Source organism: Choristoneura fumiferana, chromosome 7 (genome assembly GCF_025370935.1).
Source record: "Choristoneura fumiferana chromosome 7, NRCan_CFum_1, whole genome shotgun sequence".
In the NCBI taxonomy this organism is placed as follows: domain Eukaryota; kingdom Metazoa; phylum Arthropoda; class Insecta; order Lepidoptera; family Tortricidae; genus Choristoneura; species Choristoneura fumiferana.
The window spans coordinates 10,130,128-10,149,201 of record NC_133478.1 but is presented as its reverse complement, the minus strand read 5'-3'; the positions used below and the strand labels follow the sequence as shown (position 1 = coordinate 10,149,201).

Here is a 19,074-nt window from a genome sequence, read left to right as displayed (position 1 = left end):
ATAATATATAGAGATCTACACATACACGTGTGAGGGTCGATCGGTCGGTCCCGCGCCCATCGCCCGTCGTCAAAAACAGAGCGCAGTGTTATCAACTCTCAAAAATATTTATCTCTAAAGCTTAATTTAAGAACCTCTAAATCTACCCCTAAATTAGAAATCACGTTTTAAACTTTCGTGATTTTCACTCATAGGTAGTCAAAATACCACAAACGGGACTTCACGCTAACACACACGAGTAATATTTACCTCGACGTTTCGACCAAATTACAGCGGCCGTGGTCACGAGTAGACTGAAGTGTGGGGTGTCGGTATTTCGAACAAAAATGGACTAAAAATACCTACATGACATTTATTAGCGGTATTTATTATGTTTTTGTTATAGAAGTTAACACAATTTTAAGTTTCGTTGTTTCATTAAAAAACGTGTGCAAATTTTACCGTTTCAAATGATCAAATAAATGGAGTATAAGTCTTTTTAAACCATTGGGGGGTTTTGGCAAGATTTTTCGATTCAGTGATCTGTTTGCGAAATATTCAATTTTAAAGTGCAAATTTTCATTAAAATCGTGCGTGCCCCCCTCCCCCCCTCTTTAAAATCTACTGTTGGGTGGAAAAATTAAAAAAAAAATCAGAATGGTAGTAAGTTAATCAAATTTACACGGAAAATTATAACGGCTAAGATTGCTTGAGAATTTTTAGTAGTTTGAGAGTAAATAGCAGCCTAAGGTATAAAATTTACCTAGGTTCCTAAAGTTGGAAGATTCCATACACAATGTGAAATTCTTAGAAAAATATTACTTGATTTTTTCGTAATGCCTACACGGAAACCCTATCTTGGGCGTGTCCGACATGATCTTGGCTAGTTTTTTTTTGTTCTGAAAATACTGATGCAATTTTTTCTTGAAATCTCCAGTAAAAATATGAGATATTTTAAACCATACATTGTATGGTTTCAGGCCAAATGCAGGCTAAGTGACATTTTGGCTGCATGGTCTCAAGCCAGCAAACAAAACGCTGTGTCTGTAGCCGACCTAATACTTTCCATAAACAATAGACTTTTGACTGTTTAACCGTAAGAGTACGATTTAGTTCCTTCCTTCATACTAGATGACTCTGTCAGTCTCTAGCTTTCATGTGACGTCACCTTCGTTCAGTGATCGAACGTCCGAGTGAACGCCGAAACTAGCCGAACAAGTACAAGTCTGAAGAAATCAAGAAACTAAAAATCTGTCGTTCACCTTAGCGATGTAAATTTTGAAAATTCAACAAAATGATAATGTAAAAGTCCTAATAAGACAATCTTGGTTTGATTTTGATTGTATCTTAGTGATATTGTTTTGACTATTACACCCATAACTCTGTATTTCGTCGGCTAAGTGAGAGAGTTCAGTGCGAGTGCAAGGGTGGTAACAAGAAATGTGAAGTATCTATGAAGTTCAGGATTCTAAAGCCTTTTATTTTATACCTATAATAATGAGCGGACGCCCTAGGACCACGTCATTCGCCGAGGGCAGCAAATCCGTTCGAAAGACATTCGACAATCAACCGCCTAAACCACTTGGAGGGGTAAAAATCAGCAGTAAGTATCCACTACCTAACCATTCTTTTGTCGGCCATCGTGATTTCCTATGCCTGTGACGTATCTCGCTACTGACAATTTCAAATATGGCTGCAAACTGCCTCAATTCATCGTAGAGGTTCATTCTTACAGTAATTAGAAATAATCAATATCGGCAGCGTTTTATGTCCGAAGCACATCAAAAATGGCCACAGCCTGTGCTTCGATTCTGCCACATATGCCTCGGCGTGTGACAGTTAGCATGTCAAAATAACTAAGTGTGATAAAAGTGCGTAGTATTTTATAATATCCCTAATACATAGGTGGTTATATTTCTGTCACCACTTCTACGCACTGGCTTGGCACCCGTCGAGTCCATTTTGTGCAGTTGCTAAGCAATTTCTGGTTAATTACCAGTAATTCTGGTATCTCTTTGAGGTTACTTCATGACGTAATTAAAATTGTCGTTATCTTAATATTTTCTTCTTAATTTGAGACCGAGTACGCTATTGTGGCATTTTCGCTTTCTGTGCTTACTTATTTGACAGCCAAATGATAAATTTTCCCTCAAGGCCTGATGGCTATTATGACACCTACATAGGTAGTAATTGAATAAGAAATTAAATAAGAAACGGCAAAAACTACTAGACACTGGCAAAATTGTCCTCCGATGGACAGAGCCATATTTTTTTAAAGAAACAACAACAAATAAGAAATTAACTTACCAGTCATTTCTGTACTTAATAATTCAAGGTAGGTGTATCTTAATTCTTACAATATTAAATAGAAGACTCTAGTAAGTTCCTGTATCTAGGTTGCAAAAAATACAATACAATGCAAAGACTTTATTGTATACCAGAAATAGTAAGCAAAACAGAAAACAGATAAACAGAGAAAAAATTACAAGGTAAGCGATAGGCGGCCTTATCACTTCAGAGCGATTTCTTCCAGCCAACCTTTTACAAAAAAAAATGGGCAAAATAGGGGTTTTCCTTTTCCTGTTAGTGATACTTATAACTGCTTTACCCCCTGTTTCACCACCCATTGATTAAATTTATCTGATGGATAAATGTGATGCTGTCTATGTTTGTTTTGTTCCAATAAACGGAGATGGCATCACATTTATCTATCAAATAAAATTAATCCATGGGTGGTGAAACAGCCCCTTAGTCTACTATTAATTTTCTTACAGCATAAAGTCATGCCCTGCCATGCCTTGTCTATCAAATTTATTGCCGAGCTTTCCATATTGCACACAAACTTCACATAGTATTCTCACTGAATGTGTTAACAAAAATCTGAAATAAAAACCTAGTAATTTCTTGTACCAGAGGCCTTATTGTCTAATGTGCGGACCCTTGCCACCGCTTTCACTATCTCTTTCTATCACCATCTTACATGGTTAGACAAAAAGAAATAATGAATGTGATAGCAAGCATCTCCATGTTAGACAATACAGCCTCAAGTCTGTGTAATAATTACCTTTGTCAAATTAACCTTTCTTTATGTAGTCACCAGCACCAATATCTGACACAACAAGTGTGCATAATTATCAGATACAACTCTATTTCTAGGGCTGGAAGGATGTTTCAGATATTTTTGCACGCTCCACTGTGGCAGATATTAATGCTGGTGACTGTACTGGCAAATATACTCATAATTACATACAAACATTTTAGTCTAGAAGCAAGAAAATGTTATAGATTCTCGCTAGTATAGTATAATACAACACAACAACATCACACCTGTATTCCCAAATGGGGACGGCAGAGCACACAAAACATAATATGTATGATTTCATTTAGATTTTAAATCTTGTATGATAATTTAACCAACATTTAGGCTACTGGTCACTAATATGATACAAAGATGGAAAACATTAAAATTTTAAAATACATTAACACCATTGTGTGTCTTGGGGGAGTAAGAATATTTTCAAAATGAAAGCTACTTATTATTGAATGTTAGCCTTATGTATTTACAAATGACAGCAAAGCTTTTAAGAAAATGGCAGTTAATTGATTGATTCATTAAAGAAAGAAAGAAAGAAGAAATTTATTCACATTCACAAAGACACACAAATACAACAAAATGATAACTAGTAACTTTATAACATGTTTTCTAATAAGTTTATTTACAAAAGTTGACAATTTAGGGAAAACCAAGTGTTTTTTTTTGCCATTACAATGATAAAAACTGGCCAAGAGCGTGCCGGACACGCCCAAGATGGGTCACCCATAGCTATTACGATAAAATCAAGTAATATTTTTCTAAGGATTGCTTATTTGTATGGAAGCTTCCAAGTTTAGGTATATTTTATCTACTAGTAATTCTAAAGGAAACTTAGCTGTTATAGTTTTTCTTGTACAGTCAAGGGCAAAGAGCAGCAAAAATATGTATACACGGCCTTAATGTTAAGTGCATAAAGTCGTGTATACATATTTTTATAACTTAGGCCATGTCAATATCTTTGCTCTTGACTGTACCACCAGCCAAATAAGTGGTCTATCAATTTTTAAACAAGTTCCTAGCAAATGTATGCTATAGTCGAACTTTCAATTTAACAGACACGTCTATTGGCATTACTGTTTTGTGACATGTAAACGATTATCAACTTTAGGGTGGTAGACCAAATATTTGGCTGATGGTACCTAAATTTGATATACTTACTAACATCCTGATTTTTTTTTAAATTTTCTACCAACAGTAGTGATGAAACTATAAGGGTTCCGTTTTTGCCATTTTTGCCTAGGGAACCGTAAAAAACTAGTTATTTAGGATTGGCAAATATTCCAATTTTTTTATCAAATCGGTTGATTGTATGCTAATATTGATTAATTGCAAAAGGAAACTGAATATGAAAAAAAGCATGGTTAAAGGGAATTGTATTGTATTGTATTGTTAATATAAAATAAAGGGGAATAAGGGGGAGGCCTGGGAGGATGTGATGCTACTGCCTGAATGATGATGTTGATGATGAATATAAAATCAAATGTATTTTTATTATAACTTGGGCATGGCGTAATAAATACTGTGTTATTTTTGATATCCGTTAACTTTAAGGGGACAATCTACATGTCAAATGATGTTAATTTCTCTAAGACACTAGTGGCCTAACTTACTGCTTAAAACAGTGTAAAGTATTGGTGAGTCGTCAAACCAATAATAAACCTCAGGTAATACAGTGGTGTGATAATTTTAATACTATTGATAATAAACATTATCACAAGGCTCATGAGCTATTTGGGTGGGATTATATTGTCATGATATTTTTTTTTGTAAATAAAGAATTACAGTAATACTAAGAACACACAAGAAATAAAGAAAAAGAAGTGTAGTCTGTAGACCCAGGTCAATAATCTTTTATTACATTTGTTATTTACTTGCTGTTGAGCACCATTTTGTAGGAACTTGCTTTTTGCTATTTTTTCAAATTATTTATAGGATGAGTTCACTATCAAAAGTTTTGATTCAAAACAAACAAAAACCTCTTTGTAATATTAGTAGCACAGGAACTTTCCTGTATTTAATTTAAATAATTGATTAGGTATTTTACAAGTTACTTGGTATGTAAGTTTAGGATGCCTAATTAGCACATAATAGGAACTTCCAATGAACTATCACCATTTTAAAAAATAAAACTGCATTGTGGCTGATGCCAATATTAGATCTAGACAGAAAATCAATTAATTTTATCTATTTTTAGGTTTCCATGCCAAAGGAAATAAAAACTCTTCTCACCTTGTTGATGGTCTGTTTGTCAAGAGTCTTTTTCTCAGGAACATTGGAGGTATCAACTTGAGATTAATATGAAACACATAGCTTTGATTTCCTATAATATAATAGTAAAGAAATCAACTTTTAAAGCTCATGAAGCCGTGTTTATTAAACCTGTAGCCATGTTCCTAGAGGTCTAAAGGCAATACCCAAAATTTTAAATTAAAATAGATATTTTTTAAGTATGTATCTGTAAATGTGAATTTATGGTGGACTGCGGCAGCAAATAAGGTCTCGTAACAGAAAAGAAAAAACTTGACTGAGGTCTCCAAATGCCCACAAGTTCTCTTGATCTAGTCCTGGATAAGGCTAACTAAAATATGCGTAATACTTACATCAACTTAATAAATAAATAATCTCTTAAGACTACGCCTCTTTCAGCTTTTGCGCTCCGGCCCCCAAACGAGCTTAGTCAACCACTAGCATCACTGTCTGGGGATAGAAAATAAATATTAGTTACGACGAACATGGTACGGTCAGCATCAAAAGTAGTATTTGTTGTATTTGTATTGCAACAGAGTAAAAAAATGATCATTTGAATGATGTATGATGACTTTTGATGCTGACTGTACATGCGCATTGGACAATGTATTGACTGTCTGTCGACATCGTGCTACACAAATAATGTAAAGCGGTTTCATCGATTTTCGAAAGAATCCAGGGCGGATTGCTTAGTAGGACTAGCATATTATTATGATGTTGCACATTTATGCTTGTCTGATTGTTACTCTTTCTTTCACGCTAAAACGGTTAGACGGATTTCGATGGAATTTGGTATGTAGCTTAGTAGCTTGTAGAAGGTGGTATGGCGGTAGCTGGACGTTTGACATAAGTTGAAATAACACACAGGGTATTTTGTATACCTAAATTCCCGCAGAATCAGGAAAAAAATCACAAAATGTCTACCGCTGGGATCAGAACCACGACCTTTGGCGCGGGTTTTTATGCAACGTTAATGAAATTCTCGATGTAATTTTTGGAAATTCCTACGGGAAATTTTTCAAAATCGCCGAATTTTGATTCAAATGATTTCCGTAAACTGCTTTAACTTTGCCCACTGGCTCCAAATAACTATTAAAAAAACATTGGAAAATTTTCGAAAAAACCTATTCCGCGAGCTCCTATTCCGCGCGTAGGTCAGGCGCTTCGCGCCTTATTAAAAGTCTAACCTAACCTAACCCATGTGGGTATAATTTACCTAATTCAGTATTTGTTTTTCATGTGCAATGATTAGGACTTATGGCTATTAGGTCTATTAATCATTATTAGTTTAAGTAATATTAGAGCATTTAATATTCAGTACAAGTAAACATTAGGATTCATAACTTTAGGTCTATTAATCATTAGGAACTGGTTTTAGTTAGTATTTATACATCAAATTAAGAACTAATATCGTACAACTACAAGATAAGGGACTTGTTACTGGATGCGTCCTCCGGCCCAGTTAACTCACCAGAGTGCAGGATGCAGAACGCATCCAGTGTGCACACAGCAGCACAGCATGTGCGCATACACAGCAGTGTGTGATAATTCCCTGAGTCTAAAGGATAGATTTATAGGTACAGCAAGGTGACATTATAATGGCTTCAACTAACTATAACTATAATAGCTGTGTTATTATAAGACAGATATCTGAAGCCAAACGGGATCATCGTGACAGTAATGTTTAATATGTACTGAAAGAAGTAAGAAACGTATTAGATACTTAATAGGTATTTCAGAGTTCTCTTCTTCAAATGCAACCATAAAATACCATAGTTTTAACATAGCTTAACGTGGGTCTAAGCCAGAAGTTAGTTCCAAAAAAAAAATTTACGATTCATCCAGGCCATTACTATCATGATCATGGCGTTTTATACAAAGACGGTCTTCAAGCGTTATTAAATCATTAAACGGTACTAACCATTACACTGCTGTCGATCAAGTTCTTTTAATTTCCGTAGAATCACTGGAACTACTCTAATTTCCTACTAAGTGCGATAGTAGCAAAACAAAGAGAAAATTATTGCAAACAAGTAGAGACCCCTGATTCTGAAAGCGTTATGCGTAAAGTACGTGGAACAAGGAGATAACTATACGATATTTAGTCATTATTTATGCGTAAGTAAAATTGACAATCCACGTAGAACCCCAGTTTTAAACGTATCTAAACTAACAGATCAGATAATACAAGTCATACATACAATACAGTGGACTACATATCTTAGACAGCCGTCTTTTCTATCAGTTAAGACATTCGTAAATCAGACATTGACACATAGACGATTTTTCTTTAATTGGAACTGTAGAACTATTCGGGATGCTACTAGAACAGCAATTACATTTTGAGATTCTAGAAATTGATATGCTAGGTTCACACACATCTAAATTTATAGGAAGTTACTTTTTGACACAACTTTAAAATGTGCGTGAGCATGACCTACTTCTTAGTGAAACCGTGTCAGGAGATTTGTGGACACGGCGTGGCCTGCCTGAACACCGATGTTGCATTGCGGACGGGAGACGCGTTAAAAAATTCAGCAAGCATACACTTCACGGTTAAACACCTAGTAGGACGCGAGTTTTGAATTTTTAATAACATGGCAACTCAACCTTGGCGCGTGTATTCGCGGTTGACTAACGAGATTATTGTTACACTTTGCGAGACGCGCTCGATTATGTAAATGTTTTTACTGAAGGTTTATTAATGAAAGCATTACGAAATAGTCCACGATACAACATTCGGTTAACGGAGGTACTAACATTGTGTTTGTTTCAGACGATCTCCATGAATTTGTCTGATCTTCAGCAAAAAAACACTTTTTCACTACACGTCTTTGTTGTGTTATTTTAAGGCTACTTCAAAATTAAACCTGTGTTTTACAAGGTAAAACTTCGTGTTCATGAATGAAGAAAGAACGTGTACCTATATTGCCAGCTTTACGTATAATAATATGTAGTCATTGATGTAATTTGTAGTTACATCGAGCCGAGCGCCTAAGTACGCAGTTCTAAATCGAATGTAATAGTTGATTAGTTGGATGTAACGTTAAATACAAGTGTTTGTTAGTTGCTATCGCGGCGTTATCAGTGGTTGTCGACGATCTCGCTATCTCGCGGTCGGCGTGACCGCGGCCGCGCCATCCTGCCATTCGCGGAAGCACCGCGCTAACGCACTCTCGGTTTTCGAGGCGCCTTTCGCTGAGCACCGGTCACAGTCGAGCGACGTGGTCGCAGCCAGTGCATGTTGCAAAATTGTCGATTGGTTCGTTAACCCATTTCCTCTGTTCTGTGCCGCTCCGGTCCGTATCCGGCGTTCGAGTAATTTGAAAACAAACTGCTTAACGCGCGTGGATCAGTTTCCAATTTTACCTACCATGTGAAACTTATAGTACAAGTGTGCTTTCAAAAAAATTATACTGTGATGTGCAAAATTGTTTGCGTTGATGTGAAGGAGCGAATGCGCTCAGTGCGGTGCATATCTTGCGCCTTTAACTCTAATTTGTGTGGAAGTGATGTTGAGACGTCGAGGCACATACACTGTCAACGCTGATCCTGAGGATCGGCCGAAAACATCTTTACCGATATTGGTAAAACGACATGGTATGCTTTTTGTTGTTATTAATTTATTTAGGACTTTATTTTGTCTACGGTTGTCGAAGCACTTGGAACAGACACTAAACCAACTTTCTGAACTTATCCGTGCTGTTTTCACTTTACTATACAGTGAGTAATCTTTCGATCAGCTGACTCGTTACGTAGCCCATATGGCATGTTGTGTATTCATTTACGTCCAGCAATAGCCCATTACAAATCTTATACTCGGCCGGAATTACCTATGGAAAGATTCAATAAGCGTGTGAGCATGTGTATGTTCATTAAGAAATGGCGTTATAAAAAGTTAGTAAATTAGATATTTTTAGGGTTCCGTACCTCTAAAGGAAAAAAACGGAACCCTTATAGGATCACTTTGTTGTCCGTCCGTCCGTCTGTCAAGACCCTTTTTACCCGACTGCGAAGAAGGAGGGTTATGTGTTTGACGCGTATGTATGTATGATTATTCCTATGTCCTCTCGTAACTACTCAACGGCTGAACCGATGTTGATAAATGATACGTCATTAAAAGGGGTCACGATTTAAAGGGACCAATTGAAATCGTGACGCTCAAAAATTATTTTCTTACCTAATGGGTCCCGACTGTTGAACTTTAAGTTAGCTACTTAACAAAGTTCTAGCCCACTAGACTTGTTTTCTTCTTTTTAAGGCAGTCGGATTTTTTGATTTTTCTCAGGAACGCGTGGAGGTATCAAGCTGAAATTGATATCGAATACTCATATCTGCGGTCCCTTGAAGCCTTGAAAAAATCAAACTTTTAAGTCAACTCAATCAAAAGTTACAGTCATTAAACAACGTGATTCCATTCAAATTGCCGTGCACTGAAAACCTAAAGGGTACTTCCTAAACCTATAGTTGTCCTAGAAACTTGAAATTTGGTGTGAAGGTAGCTATTATTACACAACCAACTATATAGAAAAGTCTGAAAAATCTTGATTTTTTATGTGTGTGTAAATATCAATGACCAATATAATCTGACCCCACACTGCGTACGGTTTGCTTAGGAGCAGGGCTCTGCTTACATCCATGTTTACATACCTATAAATGTGTTCGTAACCATCGGTGCGCGAGTCCGACTCGCAATTGCCCGGTTTTTATTTTACACTTAGATCGTATCGTCTATGAAATAAATGAAATGAATGTAGTGAAATATCAAATTTACCTAGTCCTGTACAGTACAGCACAAGAATTAATTATTTGGTATAGAATTTGTCCTTTGTCGATTTCTTAAAATATCTTTGTCTTTATCGGCTTGCGATTTGTATCGAATTAGTGTTCATTTGAATATCGTTTATTATTGAGTGTAATAAATACGTAGGCTCCCGCAATAAACACATAACTATAGTAACTAAGCTCGTTTGGTAATTGCCTACGTACTTTTAGGTGTTTTGTCGATAACTATCGAGCACAAAATTTTATGACTGTAATAAGAAACTTCGTTACAATTACAATCTTCAACAAGTTTTGATAAGATATAGTGTGCTCAGTTAAAGAAGCTAGCTACAATGGTGGTTTGTCTAAGTGTTATCGATTCGCCCTGCAAAGGGGCAGTTGCAGCGTTTTAAGAACAATGATAAACTTATCATTGTCAGAGGGCCTACTCTGAAATTCGAAAATCGAAGTTTGTATCACACCGTCCCTCTCACTCTCGTAGTAAATAGTATACTTAGCGTGAGAGGGCTGGAACGACACGAACTGTTAAGTGTTTAACATTTGCCGAATGTACTGCTAAAAACTGAATAAAAATGAATTGCTTGTTTAACATTGATGGAATCGGCTCTTAATTATATTCATTCATTAAAAACACTATGAGAATGGGTGACCTAATAATTTCTGTCTTATATCAGTATACTTAAGTATTAATGCTTAACAAATGGAATGACTGATATGTTGTCGATATTATTCTCCGCATTTCCATTATCCGCATTACAAAACAATTGTCAATATAGTATAATGCATAGTTAAACAGGAATTTCAAATACTGATCGATCATACCTGTATAAACATTTTATCGGAGTCGTTACATCAACGAAATTAATAACAAACACGTGCTCTATCTTGATTATAGAAAGCCTCAAAGAAGCTATACGCACTACCAATACGACCGCACGCTTAAACTTAAAAAATAAATTTGACTATCTTATTTCGCTAAGAGGCGCCTCTATATGTACAAATAAAAATTAATTTACGCAAGGCATGAAATAGACGTAATTCTGGAAGTTTGTAACAATACAATATCAATTTCAGTCTTATAGAAATTTCGCTATCAACATAGTTACATAGATATTAAGGAAATCCGAACTTGTTTAGCGAGTGTACTTACTAAAAAGTTGCAGAAATTGAATACGAAAATTATTTAACTCGTCCCCTTCATTTTTCATCCCGTGTCGCAACGCCCATTGGAAGCGCTTGAACATTAACCAAAAATAACTGGCGGCAGGTACATTTTTGTAGGGTTATTTTTGTATTTAATTAACCTGGACGCAGAATTGAGTTGCTGGGCTTATAAAAAACGTCACGCTCTTGCTCTGGTTGCGAAGCGAACATCAATGTGCGACGCGGTGCTGCAGGGCTACTACGTAACTCGAAACTCGAAGTTCGTATCGTACCGTCCCGCTCACTCTCGTACTATACAGCATAAGTGTCAGAGGGACTGCACGACACGAACTTCGAGTTTCGTAGTAGCCCTGCTGAGCTGACCTCTTGCGACTCGTACGCCGTAGTAAACATGCGACGACTTACGTCACAAGCACGGTCTCCTTTGGAAATACGCCCAGAATTATTTCCTCGCAAATATCCCAGTACATTAAATATAATTCATGTGTTATAATTAAAAAAAGTCATTGCCTCCGCTCTATAAAAAAACACGGCCGTCAATTATTTTTGAGCGCGCAAATGTTTGTTTTGTCGCCTTTTGTATTACTTCGAGAAAATTAAATAAATTAGTTTAGAATATCGAATTCGTAGTCGGCGTACATTCAAATGATGAATATGACTTCATTTGATATGTTTATTTTTGATAATACGCTCATCGCTCATTATCAAAAAATTACTGTAGTTAAAAATTAAGTAGTTGTTTTATCTATTGGACATACTATTAGCACTACATGCTAGGTAGGTTATGAAGCTCAATTCTTTTATATAATTATCATTTAACTCGGCTCTCATCGCTCTCTAGCCTGCCCTTTCAGTTTATCGAAATCAAAATGTCTATCTATTATAGGTATTGTAACCAATTCACAAATCTTGAAACATTTATAGTGCGGAAATACCTTCGCTTTTATGTGGGTATCGACTGATTCTGGAGACGAAAGATACGAGAATATGAAGAGAGCGTGAATATGGCATTTTCCGAGGTGAGCGGTGCGTCATGTAGCCGGCACGACCGGTTCGCCCTATTATCTGCAGTTAGTCTATCGTTACAAGAGAGCAAAGATACAATTTTACACCTTAAGCGGTAAACGACTTAGCAGTCCTATGAGAAGCTAGGATTTTACGATTCATGTATACAAACCCAAACCCTACAAACTCTTATTTTCGTTCACTGCGCGATTTCAAAAAGTTCTGTAACGACTGATTTGATTATGCTTTAAAAAAACCATTGTTTTATTTTGCGTTCCTAATACAACAACACCTCTGCTAACCCGAAGAATCGAATTCTGCATAAACGTTAACTGAATAAAATTTTAGTAAACTTTTTGGAGGGTTCCGTACCTAGAAGGGAAAAAACGGAACCTTTATAGAAGATCCTTTCTTTGTCTGTCTGTCTAGTTGTGGATACTATATCCTCGTGGGCCTTCACGTACTTTATAAAGGATCAATTAACACTAAGAATAACGGCCGAATGTACTCCTTAAAGTATAAATTGTTCATTGAAAAAAGAATCTTAAGAATTTTGAAATAATATCCAAAATAACAAAGCTGGTGTACAACGTCTGACGTAAGTAAAAAAGTCAGGTCCCAGGAGGTTATGAAATCTTCGTCACATCACAATACCAAGTTTTGACAATTGCAACTAATCGCAAGTAAAGCAAAACCTTCCTGCCTAACCTAGAAAGAAGAAAGGTCGCATAATAAAGAAAAAAAAACGAAAAATCGTAAATTCGTATGATGAAAAAATATTTTTTCGATGACTAATTTACATCGGAAATCGGTCAGACGTAGGTATGCATATCGTTGACATCGTTGTATACATGGAGATTGGATTTTTGAATTGCAAAGTAAATTTGTTATTTTCCGGTTTTTCCGGTTTATCTTTTCATTGGCTGTAGAGTAATGCATGATGTTTTCATAATTAATTCGTGTTTGCTATATATCATTAGGAGCGTGAGTCCTACTTCTTATTTCGTTTTTTTTTTTGTATTTTACACTATGAATAAACAAAGCATCTGCATGTTATTTTAATTAATAACGAAACTACTAAACAAGAAACTCAAAATCCTCACTCATTTTAGAACAGAAACGCTTCACTTTATAGACTTGTCCTATTTGAACTTAGCCGTGTGTGCCCGCTTTTGCTCGTGTCTTATGACAAAGCACTCCCGGCAACTTGCCGCGTGACAAAAAGCGGTGTCGTCTTTCAAGAACAATGGTGTTGCCAGGGATTAGCGAGGAAACGCATTGTGCCTATTGTTACTATGTAAACTAACTTGCATTAAGTCATATTTGCTCTTTCTAATGTGGATCGTACATGATTTGCGTCGCTATAGTCGTACCTACCTAATTCGCGTTTCAAAAGCTTTTAGCTTAAATTGGAGAACTTTCATTTCGACCTACGCATCCTCCAGTGATTGTCACAAGTTTCCCTAAACTGTAATGTCCGCCCACTCACGAGACACGTCACTGGGAATATTGATTAGCAACTTATAATTTGCGTTAGTAATCTTAATTGTCGCGACAATATGCATATTAATTTATTTATCATGTAAATTTCAAATGTCCGGTACGAGGAATGTGTGCTCAGTGAATCTTAGGCGTGTACAGGTCTTTCAATTAATGCAGAATTCGATATTTACTTCTTTCGGCACAATTGTCTGTTTCTTAGCTGTAATTTTATTTGTTTTTGTTGTGCCGAATTTACGTAAATAAATTGAATCTTTCTTTCTTTCTATTCTACGCTGCAGTAGCAGTACCTACTTAGCCCATGAGCCTTAACAACTCGGTAATACGTATCCCATTAACGCAATTGAGGTGTTTTACAGGGAATGCCACTAGATCTTCAATTACTCCCAATTTTTCTGTACGTTACTTTAGACGCCAATCTTATTAAAAATATATAATTATATGCCAAATTTAATGTTACACTGAATAACACCTTTACTAGGAGTTGGAGGATGTGAAACGCGAAATAAAGTTAAAAAGAAACTGAACGGTTTTGTCAGCACGGTTTTTTTTTATTACTTCCGTTCTGAATGTGTATCGTAAAAGATTTGATAACTACAAAAATACGTATTTATTCTGTTATTATAGCCCAACCAAGGTCTCTTCTTAATCGTTTGTTAATACTGACAGGAACCCTACCAACTCCACCAAATGTTTTAATCCAATTGTCTTCACTCTAAGACTGCCATAATTCTATTAAGACGTATTATTAGCCATGGCCACGTAATTAACTCGGGTCAATTTATAAGAGTTCTTTATGTTAATAAGTAATAGTACAAGTAGTCAGGCGACAAAAACCTAGCATGCTTTCCCTGTATGCTTGTTATTAAGTAAACAATGTAAAATTCGCAAATTGCACCAGTTTGTTGTGGTCATTCTATGTGCACAGTCTATTAACGTTGAATTTTGTGACGTCACCTTTGATTATCACCGGTTGTATAAAAAGCAGGGCACGCGCACGTGCGACGTGATACAGAACCGATAAAACTTCTGATGTATGATCGAGCTGCAAACCTGTCGTTTACCAAATTAAAAGTTGTAGCCACTTCCTATGGCTGTATTTGTAGGACTGCAAAATTTAAGTGAGCCTGCACTTTTTTATCAAGTTTCTGCCCTTGATCTGTTTACAACGTCAGACTACCTAACTATAGAAGCACCATATATTTTAATTATTTAGAGTTTCATACCTCAAAAGAAAAACGGGAACTCTTGTAGGATCACTTCGTTGTCCACCAGTGCATCAGTTTATAAAACCTTTTGAACGTATTATTTTCATAACTACACCTAAAGGTTACGTTTTTTCCTTTTGAGGTACGGAACTCTACAAAACCGTGGAAATAAAAACCTAAGTATAGAACACTTGCTGTTGACATAGAATTCTGAAATTAGGCTTGAACATCACAATCTCAACTCTAGTAAAGTACAAATATGAAAAACAAACTTTTATTTTTCTTGTTTTTAAATCTATACGGAACGCTCAATAAGTTCTCTCATTTTATTTTGACCGGCTTTTTATTAGAGTCGTGCAACATTTATTTAAATCGGGCCCGCGCTACGAATGTAGAACTTATTCTTATGATTATAACAATAAAAATAATTTGTGCAATAACTTTATATACCTACACCCAGCTAAGATACTAATAAAGTTAACGATACCTCGCTGCCTGGGATGTAGACAGACTGCATTATCCCACTTAGTGTCGACGTCAGCACTATTGTTAAAGTACTCGTGAAAATTTCTTAATCTCCTAAATTATCTAGTTCATGTGTCAAGTATTATTATAAGTATATGGTGGTAACATATTTCCCAGACCCATATAGGTATCCGTCTGTAGGTCTATAGAGCGTGATTTTGCGGTGCGGAGGTCCCACCATGAAGTAAACCTACCTAAACTAAGTTTATTTTAGTCCGTAATTAAATGTACCCAATTAGATTACTAATAGAACGGATTGTGTTTCATTCAGAACATTCTTAACTATCATGACATTTATGACACGGCAAAGGCATGAAAGTGTTTATAGACTACATCAGGTACACAGTCGCGTTGTTTGAATTAGCACTACACACTGTTAGCATCTAAATGTATGTACATATCTGGTCGGCCTCTGCGGGCGGGGCGGTGGCGGTGTAGCCGCGCGGTGCTCCCGTGCTCCGCCTCCGCCCGGCAGTCTAGCACGACGCGCGCTCGCGTGCGATCCTTCAAGCTGGAGCGATCCGCAGGCCCGGTATGCGTGGACAACTTGGCAGTCTCCGATGGGCCCGGCACGGTCGTGGCCCTCCGCCCCGTCGGAGAAGTGACTGCCAGATCCGAACCCTCATTGCTACGCTTACTTGACAGTGACAAAACTGGACAAATAAGCCGCGCTTGTGATCGTCTGTCCTCTTTTTGTAAGAAACTTCGACGTACCATCAGTGAGTGTCCGTACCATCTTCCTACATCAAAACGCCAGTGATCAATTATCCACATGCCTATTGTATGTTTCCGGTAAATCGTTGTATTGCGCTCGGTCTCGTTTCCCTGTTGTATCATACAAGTATGTCCATTTCAATGTTCTAATGCTGCTTTTGTGTTTTGCTGCGACGCGCAGGCGACGTGGAAACTCCTAAAAAGGTCGAGCTGGCTTCGGAAAAGAAGGCCGCTGCGTCGCACCGTAAGTGCTAGATGTGCCGCACTTCATACTTAGCTCGGCTGTAGTGTCACCGTTTCTCCTCACAACCTATTCACCATTTTCACTTTATATCAATTGTGCATTGCTCATGCGGAAATCCTCTACTCGTCACGGCGGGCAATGTGAGGATCAGTGAGGATCATCGCATATTGCACGGATCACTTTCATCTATTAACTAGTTTTTGTTCATGTGTGTTGTGTGTTCTGATACTGTGTAATTGATGTGGTAGTTTTCAATTTAATTGTTTTTCGTCTAGAATGTAAATGTGTGTAAGTAAGTTAGTTTTATTAGCCGATATTTTACAGTGGATTGACATAGCGGGCACGACTAAGAACGTAATACAAATTAGTGGAGTCTGTTCCAAAGAGCTTGTCCATAAACTACCTACTCTTGTCCCAAGAAAAATACGAGACTTTTGTTTCTATTAACATTTAATTTTGAAGTGCGTAGCCTAAACTAAATATAACAAACAGCACTTGAACTTTCAAAGACCTGCAATGCAACTGTTTTCATAATTAATAATGGTGAATATCACTAAAATACATTGTCTCTTCTTTCTCTTGTTAACGATTAATTTCATATGTTTTATGTAAAATATAAAGAGATAAACAATACAATAAATAATGCGGTATTATTATGCTGCACTACCATTACTCATAAAGTTTTCAAATGCGCGGTCAATTCCGTTAAATCCACTAATATACGTAGTAGGTACTCGAATTCCACCATTAATTTATTTGACAAACACGCACTTATACACAAATGGTTAAGTTTCACAATTATCACAATATTCTTTACAGTAAACTTACCGCACATCATTGAATTACCAATAACACAAGAATATGTAGAACCGCAGATATCTCAAGCACAGATAAAGAATGGCATCTTTGTCATAACAGAAACATGCAGAGTTAAGAGTTAGCGTTTTCGTTATCGAAGTATTAAAAATTTTACTCAGAATACGTAAAATGTTTTGTGTAATTTTGCATGCTTAATTTTTAAATAATCTTTTACTTAATTTTTAAATGTTATTTTTATAAATAAATATACCCATACTTATTTATAAAAACTTATTCCATATCCTAAAATGTATGTATAAGTAATGTACATACAAAGCATACAATGTAGATAAAATGAAACCTTATTAAGTAAATTTATTTGTAAAGGTGTGTGAAGCAGCATACACTGTCGCATAAAAAAAGTATTTCCAGTGCAGGTTTAGTTTAAAAACTAAAGTGAGATAATTTCGGTTCGGTCCTTTTACTTTTCTATCTTGATTGGTAGAGATATAAATTCCTAAGTACCTAGTTGTAAATTGTCAAGCATTGAGTGTAATTGGGGCAGAGGGTTATAAAGTGAAGTTATTTATGGAGTTAAATAAGGCTAGCAGCTATGTGTTATCAAATAGACAAGTGCCGCTCGCAGAATGGACGGTCATGCACCACACTTGGCATTTTCCTTAACTTCCTGCTAGTCTGCAACGGCACTGGCAGCCGCATTAAGTGCAATGTACTGAAGCTTCATCTTCACTTTCTAACTAACTATTACTTATACGTGATCTAGACAGCCGATTGCACGCTAACCATATACATAATTGGATTACATTCACGATTGTTTGAAAAGTTTTTTGTTTTCATACTATCGCTTTTAAGATTAGTTAGGCGGCATAGACACGACATGACAGTCGTTGAAGTCGAATTTGCTTAAATGTAGTACTAAAGACACATATTACGCTTAATTTAGGTTTGGTAAAATACACATCCAAAACATAAATATTAATAATTATGTTCAGACAGCTGTCGGTTTTTTGTTTTAAGTAGGTACTTAAATGTTTAAATTTATTTTGTTCATGCTTGTTAGTAACTGATATTGTTGTGCCTACAGATGATTTTTTTGTTATTTGTTGTTGATAAGTTGAGCTGACAGTAATCTCTAGGAAATAAGTTTCGGCTAACGAAGAGTAACAAATAAAAGTCAATGAAATGATTGGACAAAGCGGTGATAAACAAGGGTGGAGTGTGTCACTTGGGCTTGCGTCAATAAGGGTTTCTATGGGTGTGGTGAATTAGTCCCTTGAGGTGTTTCAGGGCGGATATGATTGATTTTGCTGATTCCGGTTCGTTACAGCCAAATATCATAATAATGTGTTTCTAGAATATCACAATGTAAAAACAGTTTATTCTCATAATGTCTAAAGCTCGAAATGACTTTCTTAATGTGGCTATAATTCATTCAGACTCTATCGCGATTTGATAAATTTTCAATACTACCATTTCCAAAAATGTCTAAAACTTGACTTGATCATGTTTTGATGAATTTTCAATCATACCATTTCCCAAAATGTCTAAAACTCAAATTATCTAGATACAAAGACGTCACACTTGCTTGTAACTTTCAACGGTGACTTTGAATCGGCGACGCCAAAGAGTCCTACCAAAATCGATTAGACTGCAACTTAACTTCACAATTTATTGTTTGATCATAATTTATTTACCAGTGTTGGTCTGAGCCGCGCCTCGTTCCTGAACTTGGTAGAGCTACGAAGTAAATTTACTATTTTATGGACATTTTACGCAGTTTACTCGCAAAC

General features: G+C 36.3%; 1 protein-coding gene across 6 annotated transcripts in view; it reads left to right on the top strand.

The window, feature by feature from the left end:
• LOC141429683 (glycogen synthase kinase-3 beta-like) overlaps positions 1-19,074 on the top strand; it is a 48,816-nt gene that overhangs the window by 8,830 nt on the left and 20,912 nt on the right. Inside the window, exons 1-2 of one of the 6 annotated variants that reach the window (XM_074090117.1) lie at positions 1,146-1,582; positions 16,403-16,465. The exons of 1 other annotated variant lie outside the window; for it this stretch is intronic. In XM_074090117.1, the coding sequence (XP_073946218.1) occupies positions 1,477-1,582; positions 16,403-16,465 (169 nt within the window). In that variant the 5' untranslated portion in view covers positions 1,146-1,476. Of the gene's footprint in view, positions 1-1,145; positions 1,583-8,500; positions 8,921-16,402; positions 16,466-19,074 lie in introns of those variants that run through there. 4 more of the 6 variants (XM_074090119.1, XM_074090120.1, XM_074090124.1 and 1 more) reach the window with 4 other exon arrangements.